General features: G+C 42.8%; 1 protein-coding gene across 2 annotated transcripts in view; it reads left to right on the top strand.

Moving 5' to 3' along the window:
- The window catches only part of PRRX1 (paired related homeobox 1), a 64,693-nt gene extending 49,658 nt beyond the window's left edge, over window positions 1-15,035 (top strand). The window contains exons 3-5 of one of the 2 annotated variants that reach the window (XM_016221415.2): window positions 4,383-4,564; window positions 8,449-8,520; window positions 13,941-14,029. In XM_016221415.2, the coding sequence (XP_016076901.1) occupies window positions 4,383-4,564; window positions 8,449-8,503 (237 nt within the window). In that variant the 3' untranslated portion in view covers window positions 8,504-8,520; window positions 13,941-14,029. Of the gene's footprint in view, window positions 1-4,382; window positions 4,565-8,448; window positions 8,521-13,940 lie in introns of both variants that reach the window. The other variant, XM_016221414.2, reaches the window with a different exon arrangement.
- The last annotated feature ends 234 nt before the right edge of the window (window positions 15,036-15,269 follow it).

The raw sequence follows: 15,269 nt of genomic DNA on the forward strand, positions 1-15,269 counted from the left end.
CCTTTGGGGGGGCAATGCCTTTAGTTGCTACAGGCCTCCCTCCTCCTCATTCCCCACCCTTTCAGATTCATAATATAAACACTACCCAGCTCAGCCCTTGACTCTGCACCCCTGATTCAATTTGAGCTTTAAGGCCGACAAAGACATGGACTCTCTGACCCCAGCTCAGCTTTCCTCCCCAGACTCTGGGAATGTGCAAACCTTCCAGAAACGTGCCATGAATACACAGGATTACAACACTGGGCAGGGGGGTGATCACAGGGAGACCTTGGCTTAGGAGCCTGCGTGAAGAGCATAGTCAAATGGAGGATCCGAGTTTCTGGGGCGTGCAGAAGGGTAAGGGCGTGTGAGACAGGGAAGGAGAGAATAAGTCTCACGTTGCTGCCACGACACATCCACGGCACATCCACGGCACATCCACGGCAAGCGAGAACACCACCCGCGATTAGTAGTGATGATGGTCCTGGAACTCACGGGACTTGAGCCCTTGTAGGCCGCGTACTAAGTTCTTTACCTAAGCAAATCTGTTTAATCCCCACACTAACTTAATGACCTGGCCAGTATTCTTCATCTTACAGGGGAGGAAACTGAGTTACAGAGAGGTGAAAGTATTTTGCCCGTCACACAGACAGGAAGTAGCTGAACCAGGATTTGAACCCAGACATGCAGATCCAAAGTTCATGCTTCTAAGCACAACTTTGAATAAATAAGTCTCCCTACTAAATGCTTTTTTCAAGTAGCACTTTGCTCTCTGCTCAAAGTCACTGTCTTATTATCCTCCATGTGGCCTGTTTTGAGCAGGGGGGTGGGCCAAATCTGTCTTATCTTCCTGCAGAAATTATTGTTCGTACACCTGTGTTCAGTCTGGCTGAAAGGATTTCTTCCTGCAAATAAAAACCCTCTAGCCTGCTGGGCACTTAAGTGACCCTAAGAGCCATAAGCACAGTGCACTGTGAGAAACATCTGTTGAGTTGAGGGAGAGGGTCCCGGAGGCCCTTCAGACTGAAGAGAAAGGGTACAAGAGTTGTCCCTGTGGGAAACAGGGACCTCACCTACAAGTGCTCTCCAGGGGGAAACAATGTTGGAGACAACGGGAAAAGTTACCTGGGCGACGTGGTGGCCCGGAGGATAGGTTAGAGAGAGGCACTGCTCAGGAATCCCTGTCGCTCAGGTGAGAGTGATCATGGGGACAAAACTCAGTGTTTGTGTCTCTCCAGCCTCCCACTCAAAGCAGAACTCTGAGGTTGGCCTTCCACAGCCTCATCCTCCTGCTGCTTACCACAGCTCTGCAAACATGCTCTGTTTTTACTCTCACACACCTTCTCTCCCTCAAACCTCCCTATCTTTTATGCCCAGGGTTTGGCCTGCAATGGTATAACGCATAACTTTAGACCCATAACCCACAGTACCTGAAAGTACCACTTTTACTGTGCTGATCTGAATTTTAAATAAAGAAACCTGGCCAGGGCAATGCTGGAAATGGAAAACAAAGTGAAAGCACCATTTTTGGGGTTGAGAGCCATTTGCCCCATTAAACCCATAATTAAATGCCTTTCTTCTCTGTAGAAACTATTTTCTCTTCCTCCTTTCTCACCCAACTATATTCTAATGGCTTTTGGAGCTGCAAACATTTCCTGTGCCAGCAGGCCAGAATTCTCCCTCCTCGGCTTTATTCTTCCTCCAGGAAGTCTCACCCTTTCCCTCTGAACCACACCCTTCCCGCTCTGGTCTTCTTTATATGTACAGCATGTATCACAACATGACATGTATTATATTGAATTGTATGTGAGCCAACTTCCCCAACTAGACTGTGATGTTTTCTTGGATGGAAGCCATATCTTATCTTAGCACAATTTATCTTTTTCCTCTACTCCCCCCCCCCCCCGCCCCAGACATTTATCAAGCACCTATTATGTTCTTGGAACTGTTTTGGGGTTTCCGGGGATGACTAAGACACTGGCCTCCCTTCAGGATGTCACAGACTGGGGGTAGACAAGACAGATGTGCATATTATACTGTTATGACGTAGTAAGATAATCCCCACACTAAAGAAATGTTCAAGAATTAGTGATTAAGCCCTGGCTAGTGTGGCTCAGTTGGTTGAGAGTTGCCTCATGCACTGAAAGGTTGCTGGTTTGATTCCCAGTCAGGGTACATGCCTGGGTTGCAGGCTCGATCTCCAGTAGGGGGTGTGCAGGATGTAGCCTATTGAAGTATTGCTCTGACATTGATGTTTCTCTCTCTCCCCCTCCTTTCCTCTCTCTCTCTAAAAATCAATAAAAATATTTTTTAAAAGAATTAGTGATTCAAAAAGCAATAAAACAAAACAAAAAAATTAGTGATAGACCAGAGGAAGGAATGATCAAATCTGCCTGGGAAAAAAGGAGAGAGAAGCCACATATATTCAACACTGAAACTGTGCCAACTGTCACAACAACCCTGTGAGCAGGTATCATTATCTTCATTTGATTGGGTGACAAAGGATCAGAGAAATTAAATAAATATCCAAGCACAAATCTTTAACATCTTATAGCCAATGTTTTTATCCAACTCTGTTAGATGTTAAAGTCATGTTCTTTCCATGACATTTCACGAAGGAGGTAATGTTAAAGTCGACCCTTGAAAGACAATGTCTTTTGACACTGGACAAAAGAGAAGAATGTTACAGGCAGAGGGAGCATTGGGTGTGAATAGATGTAGGTGGGAAATAACCAAATATGTAAATAGACCTGAGTCTGGGCTAGGAGTTGGAAAGATAGGGGGTCAGTGCATAAGATCTGTGCAGGGTGTGGCTAGATTGGTGGGCAGAGAGCTCATTCCCTTGTCATAGTCTTTGTTCTATGACAAGATGCTTTGGGTTGATTCTGAGTGATGGGGAACCAGTAGATGGTATACAGCAGGGTGTTAGTACGATTATATGTGCATTTAAATGATAGCTCTATTAGCAATGTGAAGGGCACATTGAAACAAAAGAGCTGGGAGTCTGCAGAGCCAAGAAAGATGTGTCCAGATTCTACTTTTACTGACTTCCACCCAGGCCTTCCATGGGGCACCCATCCCATGGTAGTTTCTGTGAAGGTTGCTCCCTAGAATTATGCAAATATCCCACTCTACACCATAGAATTTTCTTTCTTCCATACCTTGTTGTGCATTTCTGTAACTGCACCTAAAACTCTTGTTTTGTAGTATTTCAAATTTCCATGTCTGCCTTCTTCCAATAGACTGTGAGCTGCTTAAGTCTCATCCCTCTGTCCCCAGCATTAAGCACGGAGTCTGCAACACATAAAGATTTCTTGAATAAGTAAATGAATGAATAAAGTCCCATGGCCATCCAGAGAATTGTAGGATCATGAGTCAGATGTCCTTGAGATAAAAAATTCAGCCCTTTATTATTTGTGTGAGCTTCAACAGATGGCTTCGTATCATTGAACCTGTGTCCTCAACTCTGAAATAGAAATGAAGCCTAATAAATGGAATTGTCATAACTAGAAATTATGTATGCTATGTGCTTACGTATGTTCCTAGCCCTGATAGCACGTAATAAATGATGCTGTCAGCACCACCCATATCCCTCCGACCCTACAATAGAATGTATTCCATTCAACTTCCAACCTTCAGCATCTTCATTGCTGTTTCACATGTTTCTCTCTAGAAGTTCAGGAGGCTCTCCGGCCTGTGTTCAGCATGTCAGAAGCACTGGAATATTGATAACCAATGGCGATGGTGTGCGAATCCTCAGCTCTCTCGCCCTCGGTGGCAGTCTATATCCCTCAGTGGGAGTCCGTGTCCTGTGCTAGTCCCTACTGTGCCGTGGTGCTGAGCACACCCTTCCATGGCTGTTCTGCTCCATCTTTACTCTCCAACCGCTGTTCCCTGCATTTCCCAAATAAACCATTTCCTTCTTAAAGCCTTGTCCCGGGGCCCACTTTGGGGAAGATGAAGAATTTTCTTTACATAGCCAATAAGTATTATGAAAGCAGATGAAATTTTCACATTTTGAAGGAACTTAAAAAATGTCATCATCTCTGTGGCAGACGTCTAATGAGATTTTTCTCCTTTCTCTTGACTGTAATTACAATGAGGATTATAACTCATATTTTGCTATCTTGTGGGTTAGTCACAGATCTCACCTCTGGAGTCTTGGTTAGTGGAAGCTCCTCATGGCCGTGTTATGAGTCTCCACCTTTCAGAGCTCTCTGACATGGCCCACCCGGGGAGCATGATGGCATATTTCTATTGTTTTTGGGAGAAGTCCATGCCTCCCTATACCTTCCCAAGGAAGGCACAGTCTAGTAAAATCCACCAGGACTTCATGGGTGTAACCTCTTCTTCTGTTTCTTCCTCTCCCTCCTCTGCCCTCCTCTCCTCCAACCATCTTCCAGGTGTGGTTTCAGAACCGAAGAGCCAAATTCCGCAGGAACGAGAGAGCCATGCTGGCCAACAAAAATGCTTCCCTCCTCAAATCCTACTCAGGAGACGTGACTGCCGTGGAGCAGCCCATCGTACCTCGTCCTGCTCCAAGACCCACCGATTATTTCTCCTGGGGGACGGCCTCTCCATACAGGTGAATGACTGGCCCATTCCCCCTTGCTCCACTTCTACTTGTTTCTCAGCGCTCGGTCACGTTCAAAGCTGCCTGTGCAGCTGGTTGACATTTGTTACTGGGTTAACCTCTTCAGAGACATTCAACGTGCTGACATCCCCAGATTTTCACAACAGATTACTAGTTGCCCCAGGAGCAGGGTTTGGGGCAGAAGAGAGAGGGGCAGGCCATCAGCAATCTCCTCTTGGACTCAGGAACTCTTGCAAAGGTTTCAAAGATGGGGAAGAATCTAAAAGAAAAGATCACTAAGCTATGCTCAGAGTCCCCCTTGCAACCATTCTGGAACAAAACTTTACTCCATTTCCAAATTTAAGATAGATCCTTTTTTTTTTTTTATGCTCAAATAGGAACTGAATTTTTAAGGCTATAAATGCAGGACCAAGGGCCAACTTCACAGTAAAACTGATTTTGAATTAAAAGAAAAAGGAAGGGAGGAAGGGAGGGAGGGAGGGAGGGAGGGAGGGAGGGAGGGAGGGAGGGAGGGAGGGAGGGAGGGAGGGAGGGAGGGAGGGAGGGAAGGGAAGGGAAAGGAGGGGAAGGGAAGGGAAGGGAAAGGAGGGGAAGGAGGAGAGGGAGGAAGGGAGAGAGGCACAGAGTGAGAAAGAAAGAAAATCCAAAATCATTTTGATCAGTTTCAGGGCCACAGTTCTTTGTAAGTAGGTGGAGATGTCTTAGGATCCCAAATGCCTTCCTATTCTATTGCTAATTCTTATCTACTTATCTGAAGTTCTTCGGAAGTCAGTTTGTGTAGGTTTTTTGAAGTATAAAAGCAATGTATAATTTACCCTAAACTTTTATATTAAAAAGGCGAATATTTTTAAAGAAGTAAATAACAGAGTACTATTTCAATGTCTTGGAGAGGCCTTGAACCTTCATTTCTTATGCTGTTCAGAACTACAGGCCAATGCCAGAGGGAAGCTAAGACGCAAGTGCCTAATGCATTGTCATCGGTATAAGTGCCTTTCTTTGGACCTAAACCTGGGTACTTTTAGAAACCAGATCAAGGTTATCTCTGGCTGATTGCAGTGGAGAAAAAACTATTTACAAATTCATTAATTGTGCTTTGGTTACCTTTTTATTGTTAAAGTTAACTAATGGGTAAAGGAGATGTTTTAAATTAATTATAGAAGATTATTCCCCAGTGGAAGCTGAACTCCAGATGTAAAATGCCACATTTGTGAAGTGCAAATGTTTCAAAAGTTGACCACTCTAATCAAAGGGAAAGACCTCACCTAAATGTTCTTCTTCCAAATCAGTTCCTTGAAAGAAACACCAGAAATGCATTTGGAAATCTCTTTTGAATCCCCCATTGTGAAATTAGCCTGAATTACTTTGCTCTTAGTCCATAGAGAACCCCTGCATAGGAAACTGGAAATTCTTCTTGCTCTCCGACATGGTATGCCTTGCTGATTTCAAAGGATTAGTCATATCGCGGTGTACCATTTAAAATTCAGACTCCTCTCCCATAGAATTTACTAAAGACACATTTTGAAGACCACTGTGAAATCACCTGGTCTTTAATATTTTTAAATATGTAGAAGATGGCTTTGTTTCTCTGATAAATATTGATAGCTCATAGACTTGCTAAATGTCTTAGGAAATGGATGTGGTTCCAAGCTTGATGTTTCAAGGTCTCTGGTTTGAATTTGGTCACAACCAGGGAGTCCTGCTCCCTTTTCTGCCTGGGTCCTACGTAGGAACTTTTCACACCAGCTCTAAACAATCCAGATGGCTGTCAGTGGTCCTTACCAGTGAGAGGCTGAGGGCAGACCCCTGCAGGAGTGGGGATGAAATCCTTCCTGAATTTATATTGGGTTAGATTACCTGGACCTAAGCAGAAGTTCAAACCCCAGGGCCAGCATCAAATATATTATGTATATGGGCATCTAACTGAAATCATTAACAAGCAATTTATGTGTGCCTTTTTGGAAAATGTTCTACTTTAACTTGAAAGATTATGTAGAAATATTAGCTACATTTAAAAAAAGTACTCATAATTCCACCATCCTGACATAACTAGTTTTGTTTACTTTTGCAATTAGAGTTCAGTATTTTATATAGTGTAGACTTAGTGTACATATTATTTTGTATTCTGCTCTTTTCACTTAAAATTATATAACCTACTACTTTTTACTCATTTCACAGTATACTTTTATATCATTTCTCTCTTAGCTACAGAGTTTGTAAAAACTAATTCATTAAAAAATTCATAGACTCTGATTGTTCATGTTCTGTATGAAGAATAAGCTACTCTCCAGATAGAAGTAGAAAAATGATGGTTTAAAGCAGTAATTTAATCAATAATAATGTTTTTTGACCCAATGTTGACTGAAGTGTTTCTGTTTTGAATAATCTCTAGAAGTGGCAAAAGCTATTCTGCTCCTTGGAGATTTTTCTGCTATGTTTAGACCCAAAATACTTTATAATTTCACATTTTGAAGCTTGGTAGGAAATATAAGTCTTGTTAAGGAATGATACAAGAAAAGCAAGTGATGAAAAGCAAAGGAAATTATAGACCTTTTGTGTACAGAAAATTAACTCGCTATATCTGTTGGTACTATTATATCTTTAGTTATCTCCCATGTGACTTTCATTAAAAGGCATTTCTCTTGGTTAATCCTTGGAGCGCTCCGGTGTGGTAGCTCTGTCCTTGCTCTGGTTCCAAAGAAGAGACTGAACACTCACCCAAGTTTAAGCCTCAGCAAGCAGAATTAGACCCAGTGCACATGATCCCTGTTTCCGTCCAACATATTAGGACACATGGCCATATTTTCGTTTAAATTAAGCCCAACATTATATTGAGAATAGTAACAGTATAAGACTGGGAAACTGCAAACACGCCCTTTGATTCAGGGTCTGTCTCAGATCAGTGAAGCACGCCTGCAGAGGCCGCCTTCTGAGGCGTGTGGACATCCCCTGGGGATGACTGATGGGGTCTGGCCATGCAACCCAGGGGTGGTGAGCAGACAGCTTTGTCAGACAGGGCAGTTTGCTGACTTCCACAGCTCTCCCCTGGAGAAAAGAGGAGAAACCAAGAATCAAAGCAACTGTGTGTGTATAGTCAGGATTATGGGACGGGAAATAGCCAACACATTTCTTTCTGGGTGTCTTCCATATCTAGAGTGGTGGCTGTATAATTTATTGTCCAAACTGGGACACTTCTGAGAGTGGAAGGGGAGTGCCATTAATAAGAGCGCTAGAATAACAGGCATTAAACTGGGATTGTCCCTGGCAAACTGGGACATATGGTTCAAGCTATTTTTAGCATGTCGTGACCTCATTCATTCCCTGGAGCATGTTAGAGGTGGTGATGTCAGGGAGGCAACCAGGTTACTCCCTCACACGGACACCGCTGTCCTGGCAGGTGTCTTCCTCACCGAGTGGCAGCCAGCGGAAGAGAGCTTGTTTTTGGCACACACGTCCGCCTACTCTTTAGCTTAGAACTGTTTTCCTTAGGCGAAAATCGCACCAGGACGAGAGCTATTAAGTATCGCTATCTTGTAGTGCTTTGCCTCAGGTAGCACTAATTAACCACGTCCTGGACTTTGGGCTGCTGTTTTAGATAGAATAGTCTAGAAGCCTTTCCCCAGAGATGCCCTTTCCTACAAGAGCTAGAGAATGGCCTGGCTCTGCAGCATCGGTGTGGAGGGCCGTTTCCAGAGGGAGGGCTGGGCCTCAAAGAGAACTGATGACAAGTAAAAGGGAGACCAGCTACCCTTGTCCACAGTTTCCCTCCTCTAACCTTCTCCTCCTCCTCCCCCCCTCATTTGGTCGTGGTCACCGTGCTGCCTGACATCTGCTGAACGCATTTGGCTCATGTCTCCCTTTCACACTTTCAAAAATAGAGCCTCGTCCCTCCCAAGATGTTGTTTACACGAGGGACTTCATAACGGATTCTAACGGAAGACACTGAAAAGGTAACTTGTCAGAGGGGGAAGAGGGTGGCTGCTGGGGGTAGGGTTTAAGTGGGAAGTGTTTCAGAAAGCGGGGCTGACAGTCCTAGAAAGGAAAGCAGGGAGGTCCTTAGGTGGGGAATCCCGCTGGAAACCAACTGGAGCTGCAAGAAAATGGGTCCGTAAAGTTAAGGGAAGTCTGAGAGCCTAGAGCAGGGCTCCTCAAAAATTACTGTGTAGATGGATTGCCAGGGACTGTGTTACAATGCTGACTTGGATTCTGTGGCGCTAATAGGCGTTCATGTGATGCCACACTGTTGACACTTGGGACATAATTGGAATAGTGAGGCTTTAGGTGACCGTAAGGGTGTGGGGCAGAGGTCAGAAGAACTACGTTCTTGTCCTGGCGCTTGCTGCTCCTCAGTTGGATCATCTATCTCTTATGTAACCTTGCATCTAAGATGGAGCTAGTTACAGTTTTCCTATTACCTGTCTCCCCAGGGCGTTTGGAGCCCATAGGTAAGCAAAGTGCATTTCAAAAAGGAAGTCCCAAAATTGTTGAGACAATGGAAGAATGCAAGGTTCCGACATAACATGTCTGTAGAAAGGAAAGTTAAAAATGGCAGAAGGATCCCTGAACATGCAATGCAAACTGTAGGCTTACCAATGAAATAGGGTCCAACTGTGTCCACTTAGAGCTGAATTTTAAAAACCTACTTCTGGATTTTAAAAACAGAAATTAGAAATGATTATTTAAATCACAAAAGATCACTTCCAAAGGATTTATGGGGTCTCTCTCTAAGAGTAAACTTCCCTAGGAAAACTCATATTGAATTTTCTTAGTTGAAGCATGTAGACCTCCGTTGCTCTTTCACTAACAAATGAACAAACCTAAGAGATGGTCTCCAACCTCTACAAGTCACAGACAGAGTCATGCAAACTGCCTTTGGGAAACTCCTGAGCTGGGAAACCCTAGGATCTCAGAAAGCACATGGACGTCTTGGGCTAACCGATCTGTCTTTGGAATGAAATTCTCAACAACTTGTCATCGTTTGTCCAAAAGGGCCAAATAGAAAAACAAAGCTAGAGTTGAAAACTGAGTCAGTTATTATTGTTCCCTGCACTGTTCTCAACTGTTTTGTGACTTGTGGGACTTACACTCTGGGTGCTCAGGAAGCAGATGCCCTCCAGTTTCCCGGCTTTAAAATCATATCATGTATAGAATCTCCCGGACTTCCTTGGCTTTTGGCAGCCATTGTAACACATTTTTCCTCATGACAACCTCTCAGGGTAGGCTGAAGTCATCAAAAATGATCTGTCCCCAGTGAAAACGGAACCCTGCCCCTGATGGTGGTTAGCACGCCGCAGTGTCTGCCTGAGCGCCATCCGTCAGGCATCTCTGAATAAGGAGATGGAAAGTGATCAGGCTCCCGCCCATGTGTCTACTCTGAGAGTCTCAGGGTACACTTGCTGAGTCAACAGATGGGATACGGGCATTTCCTTTTCATCTCTAATTCTTCAGTGCACTTTATTTGGCAATGTAGTGTCTTAGTCATGGACACAAGGAACTTGACATTCTTAAAAACAAAATAGAAATGTTGCTTGATCCAAACTCTATGAACCCCCAGTCCCAGGGTCATGTGGGCATATCATGTTAGAGGAAGTACGTGCTTCTTACTGATAAAGCAAGACCAAGGGGCAGGATCTCTGGGTGTTGGTCAGTAGGCTCTTGGTGTGATCATGTGCTTAATCTATGCAAATCATTTCATTTCCATCTCATCTTTTTGTCCCAGGAAGCTTAATCCTGCATAGGAAGGATGGGGCACTTTACATAGTTCAAGTGGTCCTATAAATTTAGTTGAAAACAGCTTGCTGCCCTCATTGGTGCCTGTCTTGTGAGAAAACATTTCAGGGTTCTCTTTCTTTGCCTAACACAAAGCATTAGAAGTTTTGATGGCATGGGAAACAGGTGGTCGTGAACACTCCGATTGGCAGCCACTCAAGGTTCTCTTGCACCTGTTGTCATTTTTGCAAGCGGGTCCTCTCCATCTTACTTCTAATGACATTTTTAAAGCATGACTAAGCTGTTCTTGGAGCACCCACTCACTAATTCTGTCTTTTCTGGCTTGTAACAAGTCCTGTTTGTGACTGGCATGTCAAAGGACTGCTCCCTGCTTGCCTACATGGCACTTTTAGTTCAAGTTGAGAAACTGAACCTGTGTCCAAGTACTCAGGGAAAACAAACTCATAATCCTTTCATATGTCCACAAAGCCTCACTGTAGTCTCTACTTGTACAGTTTGATAGTCTAAACACTTGTTAAGAGTCAAGAGTCTCTGAATTAAGACTGTCTCTCTTAGTTTACTTGTTATGGCTATACAATGCTGGCATAATTTTAGATCAATTTTTGAAAGTTTCTAACTTTCCTGAATATTTATCAAGTGCAAATGTTATCATTTGCCAAGCTCCTAGGAAACTGCAAAACTCACTCATGAACATCAACCGCTTTTTTATCCTCAGACCCCACTAGCTTGAGGCCTCATTGATACAGCGATGTCCTTATAACAGTCCGCAGTACAATCGCGCAAGATGCTGCTCTCAACCCTGACAGCAGGGCTGCCATTTAAGGGAAACCATCTGAGTGAAAATCCCCCCTCCTGTGCAAGACAGAACCCTAATTGCCACTAACTTGGTTTTGGGATGGAAAGTGGATCAATATTCATCTTATTTGGGATTTGAATACCTGGCCTGCATTCATGAGAGACTCTCAGTATTTCCAAGACATGTTACCATAGTCAGTCTTCAGAGAAGACCGTCATATATTAGTAAACTATACAGAAACTATAGTGAAAATGGTTCTATAACAGATAAAATTGAAATCACAACTATAGCGATTTCAGTTTTATAAGTGCTCTCTCAAGAAGTTTTAGTCTTAAACCATCCAACTTCATTCTCAGTCCTTAACAGATAATACACATAACTCTTAATTCCAGCTTCTCTGCTCTGCATTTAAAATGGTTCCTTGTACCATCTTCAGGGCTTCATTCTGTCACAGAAATCTGATGGATAAAGCCTGATTTGGTTGATTTTGTGATCTGTGATTTAGGTACAATTAATTCCCCAATCCAAGCATCTTTTCTTACCAACTTAGATCTTTGATTTCTTTGAAATTCTAGATTTCAGTGTATCCTTGAACTTCCTTGAATAGAGAATTTATGGATTCACATATATTTCTGGCAGGTTCTTGAATGGAAGCCCACAATTCATATAGGAACTAAATGGATATACACATATGGATTTGAAAAATGAAATTTCTTGGTATACTGGAAAGAAAAAAAAAAACCTATTCAATTTTAATGGGTTGTTCTGATCACTTATCTCACTCCTAGTTGAAACCTACCTTAACTGGGGTCTCTTTTTCTGCCTCTGCCTTTGGTAGACAGTGGTAGAAGTGATAGTCTATTCTATTAGTCTAACCTGCATTCATATTTGTCCAGGTTTTTACTGTTAAAAGATACTTTTGATGGATTTAAGGATATGTAATCACCAGCCCCTGCTTTTGTCATGTCCCTTCTGATTCTGTACATTCTATTAAGATAGCAAAATTAACAGGGAGGAATAGTTCCTAAGAAAAAAAGCATATTGGTGAAATATTTTTAGAAATCATTACTCACGGTAGGATGACAGCAGAGCAAACTGACACTGAGCTGAAATCAGTTTAATCATCCTGTATCTAGATATTTCTCAGTCACTTGTCTATTCATTAAATACATTCTCAAATGCCAAATGTGCGGTAGATAGGATGTTAACTCTACCTGGGGAGACAGAGGTGAACAAGGCAGGTGTGGTGTCTCATCTGTGGAACTTACAGTTGAGGAATTAAAATAAGTGCTAAGAGGGAACATCCAGGGAGCTACAGGAGAACCTAATTTTGTGTAGATGGTTAAAATCATCAATCCAGAAATGAGTAAGAGCAAAGCAGGTGAAAATGAAATACAAGAACATAAGAATCTTTTATAACCCTCTGAATCGTCTTCCTTCTGCTGTAAGACACACACACACACACACACACACACACACACAGCAATGCTATAAAGGCTTTACATTAAGGATGTGTATTTCTGGAAAGACCTAGTGACCTGGGACTAATTATACTTCTTCAACCTAGTTGTCCTGGGTTAATTGCTAGTAACTGAGCTGAAATAGGCTATTGTGGGTCTTGACTATAAGTCTTGACGATGCAGTGTTCCAAATAAGTATTAATGATATAGCCTTTCTATTTTTGTGCAATAGCTTTAGTTTTCTCTCTTTCTGGTCTGTCACTTGATCCCCAGAACCACAAACTCCTGTGTGGCTGACAAAATTGCATTGGAATGTAGGCAGTGGAAGAGTACACGTCATTCCATTTGTAAGTCTATCTCAGTTGAGAGGGATTTTGCTAATCTTAGAAACAACTAGAAACAGTTTCATTTCATTAAAACGAGTTCCCTTTTAACTGTTTATATAAAGTAATGGATAATTTGCATCCAAGTCTAAGAAACCCTTACTTTTTCCTTTAAAAGAAATTCATGGGTGCAAGTAACAAAAAATCACCAATTACAAATTTCTTCCCAGTGGTATTCCTAGGTCTTAATTACAATCTCAGACAATGAAAAACAAAACTTCAGGTTTTTCTCAGCAATGTGGACAGTGAGAAACAGGTTGGGAATCCTGCAACTGAGGTCTTTGCTAGTTTATCTAGGGGATTTAAACATGTCCAAAATGATTGACCCAAGAAAGAGGCAGTGTCCAGAGCTACTGGCGTCCTTTTGAGAAGTTACCAAATCAAGACCAAACGCGATGGGACCCTCTTGATTGGGCAATGCTTGGTACTATCAACTAGGGTATGAAGAACGGCACAGAAGTTATCTTGGTTGTTTAACTGATTCTCCAAGTATGGTATTTAATATGGTATTATTTATTGATCATCTACAATGTGTTAGAATGAAAGCTTCCTAGAGTGAGGAAGGCAAAACTGTTTCTTTTCAAACGCCTCCTTTCCTTCCTCGTTGCTCCCACGTGCCAGGGATGTAGGCAGGAAGAGGGCTTAAACAGTTTCAGCTGGTCAGCTGATCACACACCTGCTATTCAGCACAAGCAGCTCTCTCTCTCTCACCCCAGAAATAAATCGTGACTCACTGAGTCCAACACAGCGAATGCCTCCCTCCCCCGTCCCTTGGTCCACTCTCCACTGCTCTCCCCTGCCCTTCCAAACACTGCCACCCTTTTCCAAGTGCCTTAGACTAATGGAAATTTGGGGCTGTAAGGGACCTCAGAGGTCACCTAGTCCAACCCAGCTGCCCCTGCCAGCCCCCGTCCTGAGAGTCACACCCACCTGGGGCACAGACTTGCAGCTTCATGAAACTAATGCCTGTATTCTCCCTGCTCTCTCCTTTGTCCCTACAGTGCCATGGCTACTTATTCTGCCACATGTGCCAACAATAGCCCTGCACAGGGCATCAACATGGCCAACAGCATTGCCAACCTGAGACTGAAGGCCAAGGAATATAGTTTACAGAGGAACCAAGTGCCAACAGTCAACTGAGGAAAAAAATAATTAAACAGGCCTAAGAAGAAATCAAAAAAACCATAAGACACCTATCCTGTTCTGTCATTTCTTCATCTGCTGGAAAAAAATAATAATAAAAACAAACAAACCATAAAAACAGAACTAAACTATTGGGACCATGGCAGAGAAGAGCAGGAGAGGAGCCAAATGAAAATTAGTTACCAAACGCTCCTCCTCCCTCTGGGACTCCAGCACCACTTGTTTCTGGGTGTGTTCATTTTGTTTTTCCTTCTGTCCATGCTTTGCTTCATATACTCCAAGCTTCTTCAGTTGGGTTCAGCCCACATCCCCCTCCCTGATTGTATGGGTTTTTAAAAAGTCTACGGCAGCCAAAGAAACCATATATATATCTCAAAATAATTGCCTATAGTCTCCTCATTGACGTGTTGAAACCTCAGTGCCTTGCCCCATCCTTCTTCCCAGTTCTCTGTGTAGAAGCTTGAGGAACTTCTGAAAAGCCAAAGTCTTCCTAAAGAATCTGTGCCAGACATGAATTCCTTTCTCCCTGTCTCCATCTCTGTTGGTCATGGGAAGGTTTTTCCATCAGCTATCGGGGGGGAGGGGGCAATCATGTGCAACATCTGGTCATTGGCCTGTCTGATCCAGCGGGATTGGCTGTGTCTGGCTTGTCCTAAGCAATAAGCTCTAGACCTAAGCTCTAGATTTAAGCTCCAAGCTATAGACGACATCACCATCACCCCCATCCTAACAGCCATCTTAACTTAAAGATATTTGTTGTTCTTGAAAGATTTGCTATCATGGACTATTTGGTAGAAGAAATATATTTTCTTCATTTGAATGAGGTAGAGAAATTTCTCTCAGAAAACAAAGACCAAGTTATGAAAGGCATTGTCTATGTCTCGTCGGTGCCTGAAGGGTCATCAGATGCACACATATATATACTGTATATATTTATATATTATATATATATATATATATATATATATATAAAATATCCTTGCAAGCTTGAGTTTGCAGTTTCTCAAACACAACAAAAAGCAAATTTCACACCATCACCACTGTCCTTCTCTCTGCAGTGATGAGACTTTTTATTGGGGATTTTGTTTCCTTTCTTGCGCTCCACAAAATTCTCATTAAGGCCACAGAGCAACTGATAGGGCAGCTGTTGGAGAACAGGTCTCGTTTTCACATTAGGGCTTTAAATA

This window comes from Miniopterus natalensis, chromosome 19 (assembly GCF_054644295.1).
Source record: "Miniopterus natalensis isolate mMinNat1 chromosome 19, mMinNat1.hap1, whole genome shotgun sequence".
Lineage (NCBI taxonomy): Eukaryota > Metazoa > Chordata > Mammalia > Chiroptera > Miniopteridae > Miniopterus > Miniopterus natalensis.